Source organism: Phocoena sinus, chromosome X, assembly GCF_008692025.1.
Source record: "Phocoena sinus isolate mPhoSin1 chromosome X, mPhoSin1.pri, whole genome shotgun sequence".
Classification (NCBI taxonomy): Eukaryota; Metazoa; Chordata; class Mammalia; order Artiodactyla; family Phocoenidae; genus Phocoena; species Phocoena sinus.
This window is the reverse complement of record NC_045784.1, coordinates 125,783,786-125,804,131: the sequence shown is the minus strand read 5'-3', so window position 1 is coordinate 125,804,131 and position 20,346 is coordinate 125,783,786. Positions and strand designations below refer to the sequence as shown.

The window sequence follows — 20,346 nt, the reverse complement described above, 5'->3', positions numbered from 1 at the left end:
GAGAAATGAATAAAGTGTGCTTCTCCACGGAGATGCTATTATTAGCAGATTCCTGGCCACTCCCACTTATAGGGCTTGATAACGCGGACACCAGTGGGTGTGGATGAGCCTCTTGGCTGCCCCGGGCTTGCCCTGCCAGTAACTCACAGGGCTGCCATGGAGTTAGACAGCCATTCACTCCCTGAAGCTGCTAACAAAATAAGCAAAAATCCAGAGTTTTCTGAAATATTTTCCCTAACTACGTGGACCCCGCTTGTGGGAACGTGGGGGTTAAGAGAAGAAGGAAAGCAGTCAAAATATTAGGGTGTGTTGGGCTTCCCTGGTGGCGCAGTGGTTGAGAGTCCGCCTGCCGATGCGGGGGACACGGGTTCGTGCCCCGGTCTGGGAAGAGCCCACATGCCGCGGAGCGGCTGGGCCTGTGAGCCATGGCCGCTGAGCCTGCGCGTCCGGAGCCTGTGCTCCACAACGGGAGAGGCCACAACAGTGAGAGGCCCGCGTACCGCAAAAAAAAAAAAAAAAAAAAAAAAAAAAAAATTAGAGTGTGGCTAGGACAGGGAAATGGATACTGAGGAGAAGATCTGCAACGTCATCGGCAACAATTCTATCTTGGATTTAAATTACCTCGGAGCATGAGGGTAGATGGATGCACAGAGTATACAAATGTGTGTGCATGTAAAAACTGGATTATAACGACACATGATCTACCGCCATGCTACAAATTCTACAAATGGAAACATTTTCCTGTGGAAGAATGATTTACCTTTTTTTTTTTTTTTAATGTTGACTCTCCAGATAACTGCTGTTGGTTTAGGCAAAAGCTTTAATAAAGCAGAAACTATTTGTTTCCTATTTCAGTCCCTGGCCAAAGTCTCCTGTTCTCAGTCTCCCTAAACTAGTGGTCAGCGAAATAACATATGACCCCAGGCTTCTGACTTTGAACATGGTCTGCAGTAGATGGAGGATGGATTTAGCGTTTGGAGCCCCGTGCATAGTTACCAGGGGGGCCATGCATCATTTCTCCAGAAATAAAAATAGCCCTACTGTGCTTACCTTTGTGGATGATAAAAATACATTCAGAAAGAATCTGTATGTCTGTGGAACGAATTCAGAAAACGAAGCTAGAATAACAGTGCTATGTGTCATGCCTACCGAAAATAGTATCTTAGCGTAGCCTAGATGTTTGAATAACGTGAAAGGTACTGTAGTATGAAAATTAAAATTTTTCAAATGTAAGAAACGATCAAGGGTTGGTAAAGCCACAAGGGGACAGCTGGAGGCTCAGAGGCGCCCTGCAGGAGCGAGAGTTACATAAAAGTCCACAGAGAAGGATTAGCCAGAGGTAATCAGAAAGGATTTGATGTCTATTTCCCCACAGACCTTTTTTAGAGGGTGCCTTATAATCCATCCCTACGTCACACCTTTAACTTTCCGGAACAAAAGAATCCTGTTTAGGCCCGAGTCTTTGGTGGTGTGTCGCTTCCAGTAAGCTTGGTATTTCCTGCTCCTGTGAAAAACGCCTCTTCTCCTTAGCTGCCTCGACCTCCCAGATATTGCTCACAACACGCACGTGGCTGTCCTCTCGTCGTGCCTTTTGAAAGTGTTGTTCTCTTTTGAATGGCTTCATCCCCACTGTTCACTGGGGCCCCTGCTGAGCTAGGGAGAGCCCCCTCCAAGCAGCTGCTCGATCCTGCATCCCAGCCACAGAAGATGCTGCGTACGCTTCAATCACAGAGTCCGTAGGGCGTGATGTGTCCGTTTCCTCCCAGAGCGTGCCAACTTTCAGGGCAGAAGCTTTCCCTAACTCCTCTGCCTTTCAATGGAGCCTGGCACACAGTAGGTGCACAAATCATGTTGGTTAAAAGAACACATGACATGACTTCTGGGAATTTCGAGCAGATCAGCCATGTGATTCTGAGTTTTCAACAGTTTTCTGAAAGATCGCTGAATGGTAATGTTAAAATAAAATTCTAGGTGTAACTCATATATCAAAAACTCAGTTCACTTGTGTGCATGGATTAAACAAAGTCGTCCATTTTTGTTTAAGCAGCAGATGCTAATACGAAGAACAGAGTTAGAAAGTAACACGCGACTGAATGAAGTACAGGATAAAAAGAGGTGTTTTCAAAATGTTGCTTAAAATGTGGCTGAATTTCCTTTAAAATGGTTTAATTGCACCTTTGCTGGCTTGCTTGAGGCCGCTCTGCTCCACCAATAACTGAGTGCTTTCTATTTCCATTTTATCATCATGGTTCTTAGTGTTAATTGACCACCTAAAGAAGAAAGGTTCTCATCAAGCCTTTAGAAAGATGAGTGGTGATAATGAGACACCAACATGCTGGAAGTTTTGAAGAAACTCTTCCTTATAAAGTTAACATAATCGAAGTTGGCCTAATTGTTAAAGTGCCTGCAACTGTGTGGATTCATTACTTTTTGAAGCATTCGTTGTCATATTCTCAGAAACCAAACTGTCACCAAGGTTAGATAATAAGACTTTTAAAGCCAACAACAAATTTATAGGCACTGAAAGTGACCATGTGTGTCCTAAGAGGTGAGGAGAACATGGCAGCAGGTTCAAAGTGGAAAGAGTTGCTGGAATCTCAGGGTTCTGGGCAGTCCACTCTCTAGGTCTCAGTTGTCTCCTCCGAGATTCCCTAGATGATGCTACTCCAATCACCAAGGAAAAGGAGGGTGTCCAGAAATCTGGGCAAGTTTCACTAGCTACGAATATGACTGCTAGGACCTTCTGCCTCCAATTATAGCTATCTGGACGACATAGAGAGCACATTTTATTTTACGTAGCTGTTTAAAAAGAGGTTTTATTGTTATCTTTCCTTTAACTACCTTTAAAATGGCCAGAGCCGATTAGAGGGTGACTATGCTTTAGCTGACATCGTAGAGAGCACACGGATGACTGCTGGCTTCAGGGATCTCATTCAGAGGGACCTAACCCTAAACGTCCCCTCCCCTCATTGAGAACTGCTCCTCAGGACACCCACAACTGATAAAAATCATCGACAGTGTGACACAGTAAAAGATACAGGAGACAGTCTATCATTTCAGACATGGGGGATTTCTTTCCTTCCCGTGGTGGACTTTTTCAATCATCTGCTCACCTCGAATACTCTTGTTAGAGACTGGACACCAATTAATAGGTCCTAGGTTTCTCAAACCACCTACGGAGGCCAGGCCTCCATGTGGTCCTTTTATTTTGCATAGAGCGGAGCATCCGATTCTGTATCCCATGAACCACTGTGCTGGATAAAGGTGCCCTCTGGTCCAACACATTTGGGAAACCTTGGGTAGGACAAAGGTAAGTTGGTCTCTTTCTACAGGACCTCTCTGAGCCTGCATTATTCGCAGGGTGCTCCAGGAAAGGGCTGGCACAGTGTCTGCCGAAGCTCCGTGGTGCTGGAGCCTTTTGTTCCAAAAGGAGACAGTCCCACAAGACTCGGCAGAACACAGTACAGAATCCATGGCCTTATCGTTCTGAGAGGACATGGAGATTGCAGGGATGCGCTGCGTGTCTGTGATGCGCATGTGTCCAAAAGCACCAAAGAGATACGGACTCCAACCACAAATCACCTTTGGTCACAGGGGTCATCTAAAAGGCTCAACCCAACATCCCTGGAGCCATGCTAATCTATCTAACGTATTTCTTTAAAACTTTAGTGATGTGGCGTGTCCCCCATTTCATGAATGCACGAGGCAGAAATTATGGGAAAAGGCACTGTGTGTGCATGTGTGTGTATAAACGCATATATCATATATGCAATGTTTATAACGTATGGGCTGGTACGCATCTACATCAAACTTTAACATCAAGTATTTCCTCAAAGAAGCATCATTATAAAACAGAATTTGAAGCTTTGGTTTACGTTTAAGAGGTGGAAGAACCATATAAATAATCTAGCTGAGGTGTGTAGCAAGGAAGGAACATATCCGATTTCACACCACAAGCTAGTGTTAGGTTCAGGACTAGACCCCAGGTCCATGGGCTCTTTGTTTACGTTTAATAACTAGTGGACTAACTGACGACTCACAGTAACAAGGTAGAGGTCTTCAATGTTATCCGACTCTACCAAGCTCACTTCTTTTATGTGGATAAGCTCCGAGGGCCCTAGGCCACCATTTCTTCCGAGCCTCAGTTTCCAGCCGGTGCTTTCACGGTCTGCTACCTCAGCACCAGTGTCTCAAGCCAGCAGCCTCTGAAGTCCTGGTCCTAACGTCTCTTCCTCCTCTCCCTCTCCCCCATCTTCTCCGATAGTACTAGAAGCACTTTCCATCCCGAGAGCTTCCCTTGTACCTTATCTGTCCCCACTTAACAAACGTATGTCTCTCTATCTTGTAGTTAGTTCTTTACAAACCGATTTGATCTCTCCTCCTGGACTCTAAACTCCTCGAGGGTAAGACCCGTGTCAGATTTATTTTTAATTCCCTCAGCATCTATCACAGTTCCTGGAATGCTGGAGATCCTCAATAAATATTCATTGGATGAATAATGCACAAACGTCGTGGTCAGGAAAATCTTTGTGGCTATTTGTCATTTTCAATAATGAAACCACCATATCTACAAGACGGATCAGTGCCTAAATAAAGCTGTAATCTAAGCAGAGCGGATTCGGATCCCGATTTGTGAAAGACAACCACCACGTTGCTTAACGTGTAAACGCGAGGAAGAATTCTATGCTTGGTAACTGCTTGCTGCCCACCCTTTCGATAACAGATGTCAACCTCGGTTAGATTCAACTCAACTTATTAGTGCATGGCTTTTAGCCAAAAGCAATTCACATTTGCAGAAGTGTACTATCACATATGTCTTAATAACAGAAATGTGTTTTTTTAAAAAAATGTATGTGATAAGTCACATATGGTAAAAGAAATCTGTACATCTCTCAGGCCTTGATGCCACAGAACGTTCATATACAAGCGAGAGTCTCTCTGACACATTAAAGAGGCACAATTTTGATTCTTATCCTCAGAGGTAATATTGAATGTTTCAAGGTAAGATCGTTAGTGTATCCAGGTACATTATGTGCTTACATTCACTAAGCGTATATTTAATTTCTCCTTTGTATGGAGTGTAATCAATGTGTACCACCGTCTCCCTACGGTGATGAAAGAAGCTTACAACCATGAAGGTATTAAAAATAAATTAAACAAGTGGTTGAGAAATAGGGAGGGGGAAGGCGAACCTTTAGAGAAGAAAATATCCAAAGTACATAACATTGTGAATCGTTTACCCTCACTTGAATTGAAAGCTTAATTAGCCTTAGTTAGATCTTGGGAAGTAACAGAATTTTAGAAAGTGTATATGCCATTTGCAATACATCCATCCACACACAACTTGGAAGACTACCAACATGCTCTAGTTATGTGTTCACGGGTTTCTGAGGCATCACTGCTCCGTCAATGGACCTCATATCCATAACGATTTTCAATGATCCTGAATTCGGAATGGTCTCTGTGGTCCGAGTAAGGATTAGGTGATACCTCAGCCCCAGAAAGTCCTGAACACAAGATAAAGGGCTCAGTAAATACCTATTCAGTGTTTTGGAGGACAAAAAGAGAAAGGGCTCATAGTTTAACCTTCACTGTCATGGGAAAGTTTACATCTGCACCTTTTCCTACCTGACCAACCAGAGCAGGGGTCAGCAAACTTTTTCTGTAAGGGGCCAAATAGTAAATATTTTTGGTTTAGTGGTTTGTACAGTCTCAACTCTGCCACTGTAGCACAGAAGGAGCCACAGGCGATACTGAAACAAACGAGTGTAGCTGTGTGCCAATAAAACTTCTTTTACGGACACTGAAATTTGAATTTCGTATAATTTTCACATGTCATGTAATAGTCTTCTTTTGACTTTTTTCCCCAACCATTTGCCAAACTCTGCACCAGAGGATGACATCCAATCACACATAATGATCATCTTCGCCAATTTGTGATCATACTTGAGTTGTAAATGATGCCTCCAGACCTCTACTATTCCAGCAAGGCTGTACACGCTTTTCGTTGTACGCCCAAACAATCACATGTTAATACTCATATACAAGATCAAGCCAATAACTGGTCAGAGGCAAAGCAGTTAGTATGAACCAGAGCGATGTAGGAACATTTTACACGTGGCATGAATCAGAAGAAGAGAATGGGTGCCTTGGTCAGTTACAACACACGAACCCTTTGGCCCCGACACTCTACTAGGGTAGGTACCAGTCTTATTAAGCCTCCAGGCCAGGTTCCTGAAAGGAGCGTTTTCTGGGATGTGTCCGATTTGTTGACTTGTGCATTCATTCAGAAAACACGTAACAAACGCTGACTCGGGATCGCAGTGCACTGTGTGTAACTGAAATTCTCTGGCAGACATCAGAAACGGAAAGAGGACCGCTGTACATAAAACTTTTCAAAACTTCGCTTCTGCTCTGCTGTCAGGCAGTTTAACTGAGCCGTGCTCTAAAATTCCTGTCCCTGAGCTGAGGTCTTGAAGAAGGCTGTCTTCTTAAAGTACCCAGATGGCTGTGGCTGGGCAACTGAGTTAGGCATCAGGTATTAGGTACCAAATGCAACAGGACACTCAAACTCACGCTGACAGAGGTATCTTATTTAATTGGAAGACAATTCTCAACACCTCCCAGTTGGTTGTGACTTAGGTTTGTTACTGGACAGATCTTCAAATATATTAAAGAGTAAAATATTGTTCCACATTCTATCAGTAACCCTTTGGCTCTTCTAGTTTTTCTGTTTTCTCGTTACAACATTCCTTAAAGTGCTAGACATTCGATACAGTCTGTACTGTGAATTAGCCAGAGCTCTTAAAAAATATAATTATCTGTAGGGTCGAATTCTCACAAGGAGCAGACAGAAAACCGGTCCCACTTCCAGGCCATCAGTACAATTTAACGAAGCCCCGCACACTGCCAACAGGCTGTCTTGTGCACGCAAAGGTGGAGGTTGGGACTCACTTCCTATCGAGAGGGCTTGAACTTGGAGATGTCTGTCCCACTGAGGGCCAGATTTACACTCCGCCAGCCTCTGCCCCATCTCTTGTGACCCAGGGCACGCATCTGCCCGCGGGTGGACTGGAGGGAGGGGCGCGGTCAGACTACGGGAAAGAAGATCACTAATGGCCCACCCAGGGACTCAAGACCTGGCCTTGGCCTCATTAGCACCATCCTCTAATCCATGGAGCTTGCCTGCCATGGGCTGGCAGCAGAGAAGCCTTCCGGGCAAAGACAGAAAAGAAATCAGGCTGCAGAGAAGATTTCAACCGCAACCAAACAACCAGACCAAAATTCAGCTACTAAACATGCTCCCATAGGACGACTATAGCATAATACATCTCCAGACCACAGATAGCCCTCCAGAGGCTACAGGAGGCTGATAAGGAATATTCCATGGCCTAAGAAAATTAAATTTAGAAACAAAGTACACAAAACCTTTTGGAAAAATGAATTGGAACTTGGATTTAATGGTGTGCTAAACACTACTACCCTGGTGACTTGGAAAAGTTAATTATTTTATAAAACACAAGCAGCCTTCTTGTCACTGGCATTAGCTGAACCATTCTCCCAGAAACTATTAAAAATCAATGCAGTCCCAACTAGATAACTGTATAACTAACCACATATATCCAACTCTATCAATAATAACATTAAATGTGAATGGATTTAACAATCCAGTCAAAAGGCAGAGACTGTAAGAAGGGGGGGGGGCGGAAAACAAGATTTGACTATATGCCATCTACAGGAGACACACTTTATATTAAAAGATACAGATTAAAAACAAATCAATGCACTCCCCATTTCTGCATTTGTTATCCACTCTAATGGAAGTCGGCTGACATAAGTTAACACCTAGTTCCTAGAGATGTGATATTACCAGACCTGTAGTAACCCGGCAAATAGAGCAGATCTTCCCTAGGCCACATGGCTGGTGGAACTGGTATGCATCATAACACTGCAATCAGATGTCACAAACCCAAATGACAAGACAGCCATCTTTAATTTGAAAGTCTCCCTTCTGGAAGAGACAGGCTGTCTAAGATGTGCTATATTTAAAAGAGCGCTGTGCAGCTTGTTTATAATTTAAGAGTGTCTCATAAAATGCCTTGGAAATAGCTCTCTGTTAGCTAGAAAAACCTTCAGTTAAATATATTTTTATGAGCTTTTCATTAACAGAGTAGCGAGGCCTTGATGCTGAGGTGCCAAGCCTCCCCACGTGGCTGGAAATCACTTGGCATATTTTCAGCCATTTACGTCTCTGTCATAGGTCCAAGGTTTGCAATTAAAAATGTAATCTTTTTAGCATGTGCAAAACCCAAAGGCTTGAAGTACTCTGCATTGAATATGATTATAATAGTATTTGGCAGCTATTCATGGACGGCACATATTAATTTATGTAAACTGGGCATAACTTGGAGCACTTCCTCATCAGGACCACAGGAAAAATAAAAAAGCTGGTCCCTGCTCATTGGAGGGTTTTTTTTTTTCTGCTTGTTTTGTTTTTGTTTTTGTTTTTAAATTGTCATGAATAGAGATGAACTCAAAATCAAGGTCTCTTTTATGACCTTCTTTTTTCACATGCCTGGAGTACATTCAAATGAACACTTCCAACTAATAAAAAAAAATAACTTACTTTACAGGATTATTCTTAGATTTTGCCTTTTCAACAGCCTGTGAACAGAAGAAAAAAATGCCATTAGACAACATTAGCAGGCATAATCTTTGCAACTAGTTACCAAAACAATAAGCAATATAAAATGCTCTTCAGAAACATGAGGAGCTAACCAAGGCAGGCTGCTGGAGATAAGCAGACCGGAGACCCAGAAAGCAATTTTCCTCTCCCGGGGAGCATGGTTACCGGTCCAAGTGCAGCTTTCAGACACAGGCGGGCACTGCCAGGGCTGCCTGGGAAATTCAGCAGTGCCTGTGAGAGTGGGCCCTTAGGTTCATAACTCCATCCTCCTCTCTCCACTTTTCCTCCAATTTTTTTTTTTTTTAACCTGAGCCCTGTGCTTGTGGAAAACAGCGATCATTAAGAACTCCCCCATTCCCACTCCATCCTTTCACGTTCTGGAAAATGGCTAATTTCAAAGGACCACACTGCCATCCACATTCTGAGATAAGACTCAACTCCATCCTTCCTCATGACTCCCCTAAGTTTCCTGTATGGTTCTCCTTTCTATTTGGGCTGACCATCTGTTGATCACTAGAAAGGGACTGATGATTTATTGAGACCTTGTCTCCGTTGGGTGAAAGAAGACAGAGAATCTGGTTTACTGTTCCTTTTTGTGAGTGTATTTTGAGCTCAAATAAATTGAGAATGTATATCCACTGAGAAGAGACCAGGTCTTTAAAATGGACGTGTGAACTTTGTATATGCCTGACTTACGTCTGAAATTTTAGAATTAAAACTATAAGCTCTCTGTATCTGTCTGTATGTTTATATGTCTGCGATTCAGAAAAGTCTTTCCCTCTAATTATGTGAATATGTAATATTTTCCTACCTCCAGATAATACCAACCAATTAGATTTTAAATCCCTTACACTAAAGGAACTCATTGTGATTGGCTTAGAGATAAGTTAAGTATTCATATAATTGGCCATTCTCAATATTTCAGAAATATCTCATCTCCCTCCTCCGTGTGCACCTGCTTGGCTTATGACAGGGTGTGGAGGCAGACACAGAGGGAATGGTCATGGGCACAGCTGGGGATTTTTAGATCTCTGGTGGGAAGCCGTTTACCCTGCATTGCTCCTGCCCCCTGGCTGCACCTGCCCGGTGATAGAAAGGCCAAAGTATCCATTTCTAAAATCATTTTCATTAGCAGATACCACAAAAGGGCAAGGGCTGACCGATGGCTTGGATGAATTTCCTCCCGTGGAACCTTTAAGAAAGCACACACCAAATCATCGAAATGAGGAAATCTCTGGGCCTCTTGGCCTGTGTGCCTTAGATATGGAGCCTGGTCCCAGTTTATTGCTGAACCCATTGATCTGTGTACAGTCCATTTACCATTCATGAAAAGAGCTAGTGATCTTCACAGTATATTAGAAGAAACAACTCAGATCATCTGTCAACAGCCCTCTTATTTCTGTTTCCCTCTCCACAGGGATTGCATCTCCTTCGATTCTTCTGGAATTAAAATGTTGCTAAGCAACACAGCTGGGGGCGCTGATGGCAGAATGGCTACAGTCTATCAAACTGTTTAAGCACCTGGAGGGTTATAGTGAGGATTTTTTTTTCATACTTCTGTAGCATAATTATGTCATCAGAACCAAACTTGTACCCCGCCAAACTCTTTCAGGCTGTAGAAATAACATTCAGTACGGGGAGCGTTGAAGCAGCGGTTTGCCAACCTCAGGGCTCTTCAGACTCTTTTAAAAGGTATCCATTTGGAGACCTGTATATCTGTGAATCCTGGAGGTGGGTGAGGGCTGAGAGATGAAGAGAATCCTGCTATAAATTAGAAGGCAGAGGCAACCACTTGTAACAGAGACTATTTATAATCTAACACTGGACTTGACATCCTGAATGACCAAGGCATAAGCATACTGAACCTTTCTGTGCATAACAACTCAGTGCACTTGGAAGCAATTTGTTTGAAATCAATGAAATACTTCCCCAGTTTAGACATTAGTGTTGGAAATCCAAGTCCTTCTCTTCCATTAAGTCTCAGGTTCTGTTTCTAGATAAATACCCGTTAATATTTGGGCACTTTCTTTGGCTCGGTAGGCAAAAATCATTTTCTCACCATCTGTGGCTGAGGTCGAATTTTGGCAAGTATGGTGAGAAAGAGATGGAATGAGGTAACAGGTGAAAATGAGAAAACGAGGACTATGCGTCTGGCTGGCCCAGTCATCTCTCACAGGTGTTTAGGGTATGAATGCCTGAGCAGTCCCTTAAAGGATGCTGAAAGGAAGAGCCAGATGCCGGCAAGGAGTCGGGGAGAGACCTTGACCTTCACTACAGAAGCACAGCCAGTCTGCACGCCCACGCTGGTCTTTTCTACCACCTTTTCTCCCCCAGTCCTGGAGGGTGGAATAGGATATGGCAGCGGGCTGAAGACAGGCCATAGTGGAAATCACGTGAATCTGCTTTTCCCAATCCCTTAAAATCCAAACAAGTCTGTTCTTAAAGAAGACTTAGATTATCACAAAGTAATGGACATGGTGTTCCAGTGGTTTCCTCTGAAAGCGAGCTAGATGTGATGGGCTGAGCGTGCCACTGGCAGAAGACGGGGAGGAGAGAAATCAAAGTGACATTGCTTAACCTAGCTTTGATTCAGCGACATGTTTTCTGAAAAGTCTTCTCTGTGTGTCGGGACTGTCACTTAGACCCGGTTATTTTTCTCTAATCAGGAGGCACATAATCACGTTCAAGGCCAGTTTCTTAGAAACATATGTCTTTTTATACGAAAATAACTTCATTCAAATTAATTTTTTCTGGGTTGCTTGGATAGTGATGGAAAATAGGCTGAGAGGTTTTCTTTGGAGATTAACCCAGGATCATTCCAGAGTCCCCAGAGCTTTAGTGAGATGCTCTCAGGTCACCCTCCTGTGCACTCATCTCCAAATGAAATGGTTGCAGGGGGTGTCCGCCAGCCATGAGAAACGGCTCACCATTTGCGATCTCCACTTTCACTGTATTTTTTTTTTTTTTTTTTTTTTTTTTTTTTTTGCGGTACGCGGGCCTCTCACTGCTGTGGCCTCTCCCGTTGCGGAGCACAGGCTCCGGACGCGCAGGCTCAGCGGCCATGGCTCACGGGCCCAGCCGCTCCGCGGCATGTGAGATCCTCCCGGACCGGGGCACGAACCAGTGTCCCCTGCATCGGCAGGCGGACTCGCAACCGCTGCACCACCAGGGAAGTCCTGACTTTGTTTTAAGCACGCTATAAGGAATTATTAAGAGACTTTGAAGAAAAGTTAAGTGAATTATTTGCATGCAAAATATATATGGCTTTAAGGTAAAAGAACGAGTCTAGAAAATATACAAGGAGAAAATTCCTCTTTTCCTTTTATACAAGTTCCAGATACATGTTCAAGAATGTGATATACCCTGCAAAAGGAGGGAACTCAAAATAAAATGATAGTGTGATCCACCAAGCATTAAGAGGGTTACATATTGGGATTACAGCTAATTTTGAGTTTAAAAACATACATTAAAGTAATTTAAACTGATTGGAAAATGGAGGCTAGATAGTTAACACTTATGCTGCTTTAATTTGTAATGTCTATATGCTTTTGAAAACCTATATTCTACTTATTTCGTGCCACGTTTCCCTAACATGATACTTATCTTGCCATCAAGGAAGTTCCAACATAAGATAGGAGGATAAAGGGACTTCTCTGGTGGCACAGTGGTTAAGAATCCACCTGCCAATGCAGGGGACACGGGTTCGAGCCCTGGTCCGGGAAGAGCCCACATGCCGCGGAGCGGCTAAGCCCGTGTGCCACAACTACTGAAGCCCACATGCCTAGAGCTGGTGCTCTGCAACAAGAGAAGCCACCACGATGAGAAGCCCACGCACTGCAACGAAGACGCAACGCAGCCAAAAATAAATAAATAAATAAATATTTTAAAAGACGGGATGATAAAATAAATTAAGATGTTAAAAAACATACTCCAATAGGGTGCAACAAGATGCAACGGGCTATAGGTGGAAAGAGTGCTGTGCTAGAAATCCACAGACCTGGGTTCTGCTACCAGCTTCGCCATTTCGTATCATCGTGACGTTAGCGATGCGGCCAACGCCTGTGAGCCTCAGTTTCCTCATTTTAAAAATGCGGACCATCACTCCTGCCCTGTCTACATCAAGGGTGGTTGTGAGTAGCCGACATCGATGACAGTGCTCAAGAAACCGCAGCATGCTAAGCAAAAGAGTGCATCTTGAATGCGGCCGCACTCCGCGTAGGCGACAGCGCATACGTTTTTATTTTTACTGGACTACAGCTGATTTAGAATGCTGTGTTAGTTTGAGGTGTACAGCAAAGTGGTTCAGATACATATTATTTTCAAAATTTTCCATTACAGTTTATTATGGGATATTGAATATAGTTCCCTGTGCTATACAGTAGGTCCTCGTTGGTTACCTGTTTTATACATAGTAGTGTGTACCTGTTAATCCCAAACTCCTAATTTATCCCTCCCCCACCCCTTTTCCCCTTTGGTAACCGGGACTTATGGTGCATTTATACATTTTTATAGCCAGAGAGTCGATGGGCTTTCTGACCAGTGACCAGGCTGTAGTATCAAATCTATGCAGTTATTCCAACGAGGATTACAGAAGCCATTCAGTTCCTCTCTCCATATCAGAAACAGTTCTGGGGTGAACAGAATGCTTCTGACTGTAAAGTCCTACTCGATGAAGACTCTGATGTGTTTACATCCTGCCAGGCCTAGCCCGGCAGGAGAGAGGGCCCTCTACCCTCACACAGGCCTCTGTCCTGAACCTTCTTGGGACTGGTGTTGGTGGTAGAGAGGTCAGGACACCCGAGACTGTGGAGGCGCAAGTCCGCACGCCACTGCCCCTCACACTCTCTCCTCCTGCAAGGAAGCCTAGGAAGCATCGTTCTTTTCGCAGAGACTTCTTCGTCAGCCATCCCTCCTCTCACACCCACTCCATCCGCAGGGCTCTTTGCTTTTTCATCAACATTTGCCCCTGAGGTTGGGAAGCCCTGAGGATGCTACCCTCAGTGAACCTCCTCCATGATATGGCAGCTTGAGAAATTATATTCCCAGGGAGAAGACACTCATCTCGTTCCAAGGGGTGTTTACGAGCCAATTCTTGTCTCGTTACCGGCATTGTATTCTTCTTGGTATCCTGCTAAGCAGCAAATTTATTTCCTCAGGAGGGATGATGTGGCTAAGGACACGCTTAGAGTGGCTCACTCATTAAATCTAGCTTCCTAAAAAGAAGAAGGACCTTGTCTTTCTGTTACATGGAGAATCCTTTGGCTGCACCAAAGCTGAAGTGACTCAAGGGCCACAGTGAATTACATGAACCATCAAATGTAGTCATTGTGGAAAAATAGAAAGAAGGAAGGAAGGAAGGGAGGAAGGAAGGAAGGGAGGAAAGTGGCTCTCTATTGAGCCCCATCCTCCAGGGCAGACAGAACATCCTATTTCTTTAGGGAGAAAATGCTACAGATAAAGCGGAAACTTGCTAGTCATCTTCTATGTACTGATTGAACTTTTACAAAATTCTTCGGCAAGGTAATTCTGCCCCAGTGATTACATATCATGAACTGTTACTTTAGTCCAATAGACGAGTATACTATATTCATAAAAATATCTGGAGAATATTTTGGGGCTTTTAAGAAGCATGCCCTGAACATTTATATCCAGACTTATGACGCTACACCCCCCTGAGACTGACAGAAAACAAACTCAGTGCAACATGTTGGTCTGTTGAGACCATCAAAGTGAGCACTTAGGAGGCCTAGAGAGATTGGAGCCATGGACTCGTTTTACAAGGCTACGTAGTCAGGGACTGCTTTCCTCCGTAATCAATAATCATACTGTCGGTCAAGCATAAAATGCGATTCTATTATCACTGTTTTGCATGCCTTTTACATTTCCCGTTTTTTTCTTCCTGGCGTTCTACTAGCAGACATACCCAAACTGCATGTATACAATACATTTCTTGATAAAAAGTGAAAAGTCAATCATTCAGATAGTTTCAAATAACTGGATACTACGCATTATGGAAAGAAGACAGAAGAGCAATCGATTGCACTGGTTTTTGTATTTCTATGTTTTACCTTTAATTTTTCATGGGGCAACTCTGCGAGACACAGCCATACCTTCATTTAGTGGCGGGTACTGGTAAACTGCATTGATTGCTAAGTTCAGAAGAGAAACTCCTCTATTAACAAACGAACTCATCATTAGGGTATTCAGATGGTCGAAAATCAATACCACAGAATTGGTTAAATCAATTAAAGAGACATATCCTGAGAGCACTTGCACAAATATAAAAATGAGTTGCTTAATTACAGCATTTAAATAGATTTCACTGGAATGAGTAAAACATCAAGAGGCTTATATCCTACGGGCGGAGGTATCAGCTGGCAGCACGCACGCACACCCAGGATTGCAGCTTCACAGGAGAAAATGTCACTCAGCATTTTGCAACACCTGGATGCCTGCCTGAATTTCTGACAATCTCTAGGAAGACACTTCCCACTATGTTTAACCCTCTGGTGGATGAGTGCCCAGGAGGGAACACGGAAACATCCTGTATTTGAATCTTGAACCTGAAAGAAGCAAAAACACCTTCCCTAGCTTTAGAGTATTGGGTTTCTCCGATTTTAATTTAATTCATCGTTTTCGATGCATACGTGATGTAGGCGTGTGCTAGACACCATGGGGGCAGGATTAAAATTTTGACAGGCAGAGACTGGAGGAAATTTGTTCCAGGTGTCCGGCACCTGATAGTCACTTAATAAACATGGGCTGGGTAAAAGAATCGGGGCTGATTGTAGAGTCTGAGAGGCCTGAGCACTGCTCCGGGGATGAGAGAGCGCCGGCGGGTCCCCAGCTCAGAGAAGAGAAGAGAAGAGAAGAGAAGAGAAGAGAAGAGAAGAGAAGAGAAGAGAAGAGAAGAGAAGAGAAGAGGCCTCTGGAGGAAAAGCTGGGCTCCAGGACCGTGTGCATCTGGATCCATCCTGCAACTACCCACGAGGCTCGAATTCACGCCCCAACGAGGAGGGAGTACGGAGCGGTCCAGACGGTCCATTTCCATCGTGCTTTCCGGCAGAAGGCTGTGCCCCCTCCTCACCCTTCCTGCAGCTATGGTCTTGCTGGAGACTTACTACTTCTCACTGGGACCACAGCCACTGCCTCTCCTTTGGGCCGCTGGTCTCTCTAGTGTTACCCCATTTTACGCTCCCTTTGATCATGAATCCCCCATAGCTTCCCCAGGCTCATTGAATTCCTGATCAACTTCACCCAACCTGCCGCTCAAGACCCTACCAAGGCCAGTTGAATACGGGCCTCATAGGGGGTCCTACTTGTCCCCGCACGTGTAGGAGTTTTCTGAGTGTCTGGCCCCGAGATGCTGTGATAACAGGACTCAGAAGTGCCTGCGTTCCATTAAGGCTTGCTCCCTCTAGGCTGACTCTTTTGCTGGATACAGAACCCTTTAGCAAGATGCATTTGTCAACTGGTGATTTTGTTTATAACCAAGGCTTTGATATATTGTAACTTAATGAAAATGAACTGTCTTTGGTGGAGAAGCACGTTTCACGCCTAAGAATCACCTGTCGACACTAATCATTCTCTAAGTGGAGTAAATATGGAGACACGAGGCAGAGCAGCTCAGCACTGGCTTAGTTATTCTGCCCATTAGAAGGGCCAAGGTAAGTGGCACTCAGTTATTCTGTTCCCCTGGGGCTTGTGGATTTGAAAATTCAATTTTCTTTCCCCCAGCCAATCCGAGCCTTCTTGCCTCTGGTACTAGGGAGGCACCCCTCACAAGATGACACGTGTCCTTTGCTGGGAGATGATAAAGACCTAATAGAGGCTCTCTCTCTACTATGTGCAACGAGGAAAACGGGAAGAGTGTTCTTAGTGCATAGTAGGTACCCAATAATCTAAGTATGCCAAAACCTACATGGGAGTGACTACTGATGACGTACCTTCAGTAACAGCATACTAGTGTGTTCAGGCTTTCCGTCCCTTTAGAGCATATTATACTCTGGCCAAGGATGCTACATGCATTTTTATCATCAATCTGTATCAGAAAACCCAGTAATCCTTCCACCCTCGTTTCTCCTTTATTCTCACACTATGACTATACTCACAACAGTCTGACACCAGATGTGTGTGGGGTCTTCCCACACCAAGCAAATTTCTGCAACGCCAGCTAGGTGCCTGCCATTTAACTCAATTCTGACACTGTCCACCTGGAGAGAGCATCACATCCCACTGGTTAAGGGCTCAGTCCCACAGAACTGCCTCCGCCCACTTCAGATGCCAGTCTCAAGCCCAAGTTGTCACCTATGCTTCTGATCAATCGGCTTATACATCAGAGGTTCCAACAGCCCCCCTGGAAGCTCCACGAACCCCATACATGCTCCGTAAAGAATGGGAGGGTGGGCTTGGGAATGCCAAGCTTCCACTCATGGCTTGGTCTTTCTGGTGACCAGCCGGCCCGCATCCAGGAGCCCACCAAGAGTCACCTCATTAGGACAAAAGACACTCCTGTCACCCAGGAAATTCCAGGGGATTTAGGACCCTGGGTCAGGAACCAGGGTCAAAGACCAAATACTAGAACAAAAGAGGCGCCTACTGCTTTTATTACTGAGGAAATTACGAGGGATTTAGGAGCTCTGTGCTGGGAACCAGGGCCAGAGACCAATGTGTATATTCTCTGTTATTTCACAATACAACTGACTTCTCTGTGCCTCAGTGCCCTTGTTGGCAAAATTAGGCAGCTGGAGTAAAGACTCTCTGTGGTCATTTTAAGGTCTGGTAGTCTATGTTTTGATACACACACAAGTATTTCAGCATATATATATATATATATATATATATATATATATATATATACACACACACACACACACACACACACACACACACACACATAATATATATACATATACGATTCAGGGATAAATATGGAACCCCCATTGTGGAGTCAACCTCCATTAGCAAGAAATAAGATCTATTAGCAAGTTTATAAATGTTTATATCTAATGTTCCGAAGACTCCTGTGAGATACTTCATGATACGTGCGTTATGCCATGCCATATGTTTTGGAAAGGTCTGCTGCTTTTATCTGCCCACCCACTTGAATTTTGAACCTTTAACCTAGGATTGCTAGCTAATCTCAAATTTGGATACCTGTTCTGTGTGCTTACAATGCTTCTGCTCTTTGCTCTTGCTAAATCAACAGAAATAAGTAAATACATCTGCTTAAGAAGAAGACAGATTCTGCTTTCCATTCGTGACAAGATCCTTGGGTGTTTGCAGCCTACCTGATAGATTTTCCAGCAGATGGCAGACATTTGGGGAACAGAATAAAGCATTCCTAGGCCCTAAACCAAAGCCCCAGAACATTTTTCCAAGCCAGCATCTAAATTTCAAAATCTTACATTTTCAGTTTGGCAAAGAGTTTTATTACTGGAGACATTCGTACTGCTCTAACAGATGCTAGAACCCTGATTGAACTCAAAACGTGGACACCTCCAATAAACTTAGGTACACGTGGTACACTGCCTGGGGGTTGTTAGCTGATGACTAAGACAGAACCTCCAGGCTGCAGCCATGGATTTGGGACCCAAACTGGGGCAATGAAGGGGCTTAAGGAAAAGAGCAAGCTTGGACCAAAGACAGAGTGGGCATGGGAGTGGCGAGAGGAGGGATGCTGTCCAGCCATTTCCTGCAGCCCAGAGGTAGCGACAAGGGTAACACGGTGATACCTGTTCTTTCCAGCACTTTGATTCCAATTGACTTAATGATTCCCAGCTTCCCAGAGGTGGCTGCTACTCCCCCTACCACCCTCTGCACAGCGCCGGATATGTGCCGTGTGCTCTCTGTAGACAAAAGGCTGTGGTCACCCCTGTCCTACTGGAGAGTTATCGTTTCTCAAAGAACAAATTGTACACATTTTTGTTTCCACTTGGACCTTGGGGCAAGCAGCACATCCTCGCCAACCTGTGATTTAAGGCCATGGTGAGAAAGTGTTACGCTAAGCAGAACAGCCATTGGGTTTGCGATGGAAATGCTCATAGGTGGACACTTCCTAAGTGGTAGTGGCTGTTAGTCAGTATCCGGTCATCAGCAGTGACGGACATGACACGTGTGCAAACGCTGTGCTCCTCTGCATCTGTGTGCTCAAAGCATTTTACGAAGATTACAATAAAAAGGCAATCTACGGAGATTACGAGTCAAAATATTTGGCACTAAAAGACGACCTAATTACAATGAAAAAATTCAGCAAGCAGGTTTCTAAACAGTCACAGACATGCCTGGAGCATATTAAAAATCACATCATACAAGCCCTAAGCAATTTCTTATTAATCTAGTCTCTATGCTAATACAGCCAAATGGAAAACACAATCTTGGGACTCTGAAGGCCAATGTTATTCTATTAACCTTATATGTTATCCTATTTACTTTCCTGTCTTTACTGAATAAATTAAAATATCCATACGGATTTTATTCTGCTACCTTCTGCAGCCTTCACAGCCCAAACGCCATCACATTTTGTGGGGCATTTCTATGAAAGGCAATGGCAGATAAACTGTTTACATTAAAAGACTCTATCAAAGTTATTTCGCACCCGGTTTCATCCTAATCCATCTGCTGTTTCTACAGCCCTGACGGGCTGACCTCTCTTGCTGTGGGTGCTATACTGATATCATTACGGAAGAGGCCTTCCCCAGCCTTTCTGCTGATAACAAAGTAAATGGAAACGTAGAGAAACCTTGGGGAGGTAACAACTTGTTCAGCGCGATGAGAGAAGAACTGTGGCTAAAAAATAGGAAGCGTTATAGCAGGGAAGAGTATCTGTCGTCACAGGAATGAATTCACTGTAGCGCATCAGGGGCCAGCTGAGAGCAGCAGTAAAATGTATTGCCCCCCTTTTCATTAGCAAACTTTAAACAGAAAAGTGGGCTTGAATTTCACTTAGCCACTAGGTTTGGAAAGTTCAGTATGCATCCCAGGTACAAGGAACACATCCCAAAGCTGCCAGCATGTTCAGATTTTCTGCTACCATGTAATTCATTTCATATGCAATTATCAGATAACAACCTAGCCAGTGAGCCGGTCCCACAATAAGAACAAAAACAAATAAACAAAAATGAATCAAGTACAAAACCCGAATCAAGAACCTGGATTAAAAGCTCGAAGACAATATTTTTCTGTAAATGTTCACAGGCTTGAGGGGCAGCTCTGCTACTAGCATCTAGTTGAAAAGTCCAAAAAAAAAAAAGAAAAGTCCACACGTCCCCAGTAACATGCTTTGAATTAAGTACCACATTTCTAAGGGCAATCCCTTGGCAGAAAAAGAAAGAAGATTGGCTTAAATAAAATTGGGTACATCGGAGCTACTTACGATAATGTGTCCAGACACAACTCATTAGAATGTCTTTGTGCTCGAAGCAAACTGAAATTGTCCCGCTCTGTTTTTAAAGCACCCACACACCACTCCAAGCTTTATCTATATAGAGTCCTTTAGCTGAGCCTGGTCACTAATTGAGCATTTCCAGCCATAGTGCCCGTTTTCGGAATTTCTAACTGGGCTAAATGAAGTCACCGAAGGTTTCAGTTTCATTCATATTAATCATAAGATGGTATTAATATCAGAATTCCCTAAAGGTCGTTTCTAACAATACCTATTT

The 20,346-nt window shown here is 43.9% G+C and overlaps 1 protein-coding gene across 4 annotated transcripts in view; it reads right to left on the bottom strand.

Annotated features, from left to right (window-relative positions):
* AFF2 (AF4/FMR2 family member 2) overlaps positions 1-20,346 on the bottom strand; it is a 495,614-nt gene that overhangs the window by 80,927 nt on the left and 394,341 nt on the right. For all 4 annotated transcript variants that reach the window (XM_032620526.1, XM_032620528.1, XM_032620527.1 and 1 more), the window contains one exon: positions 8,627-8,664. In XM_032620526.1, the coding sequence (XP_032476417.1) occupies positions 8,627-8,664 (38 nt within the window). The remainder of the gene's footprint in view (positions 1-8,626; positions 8,665-20,346) is intronic.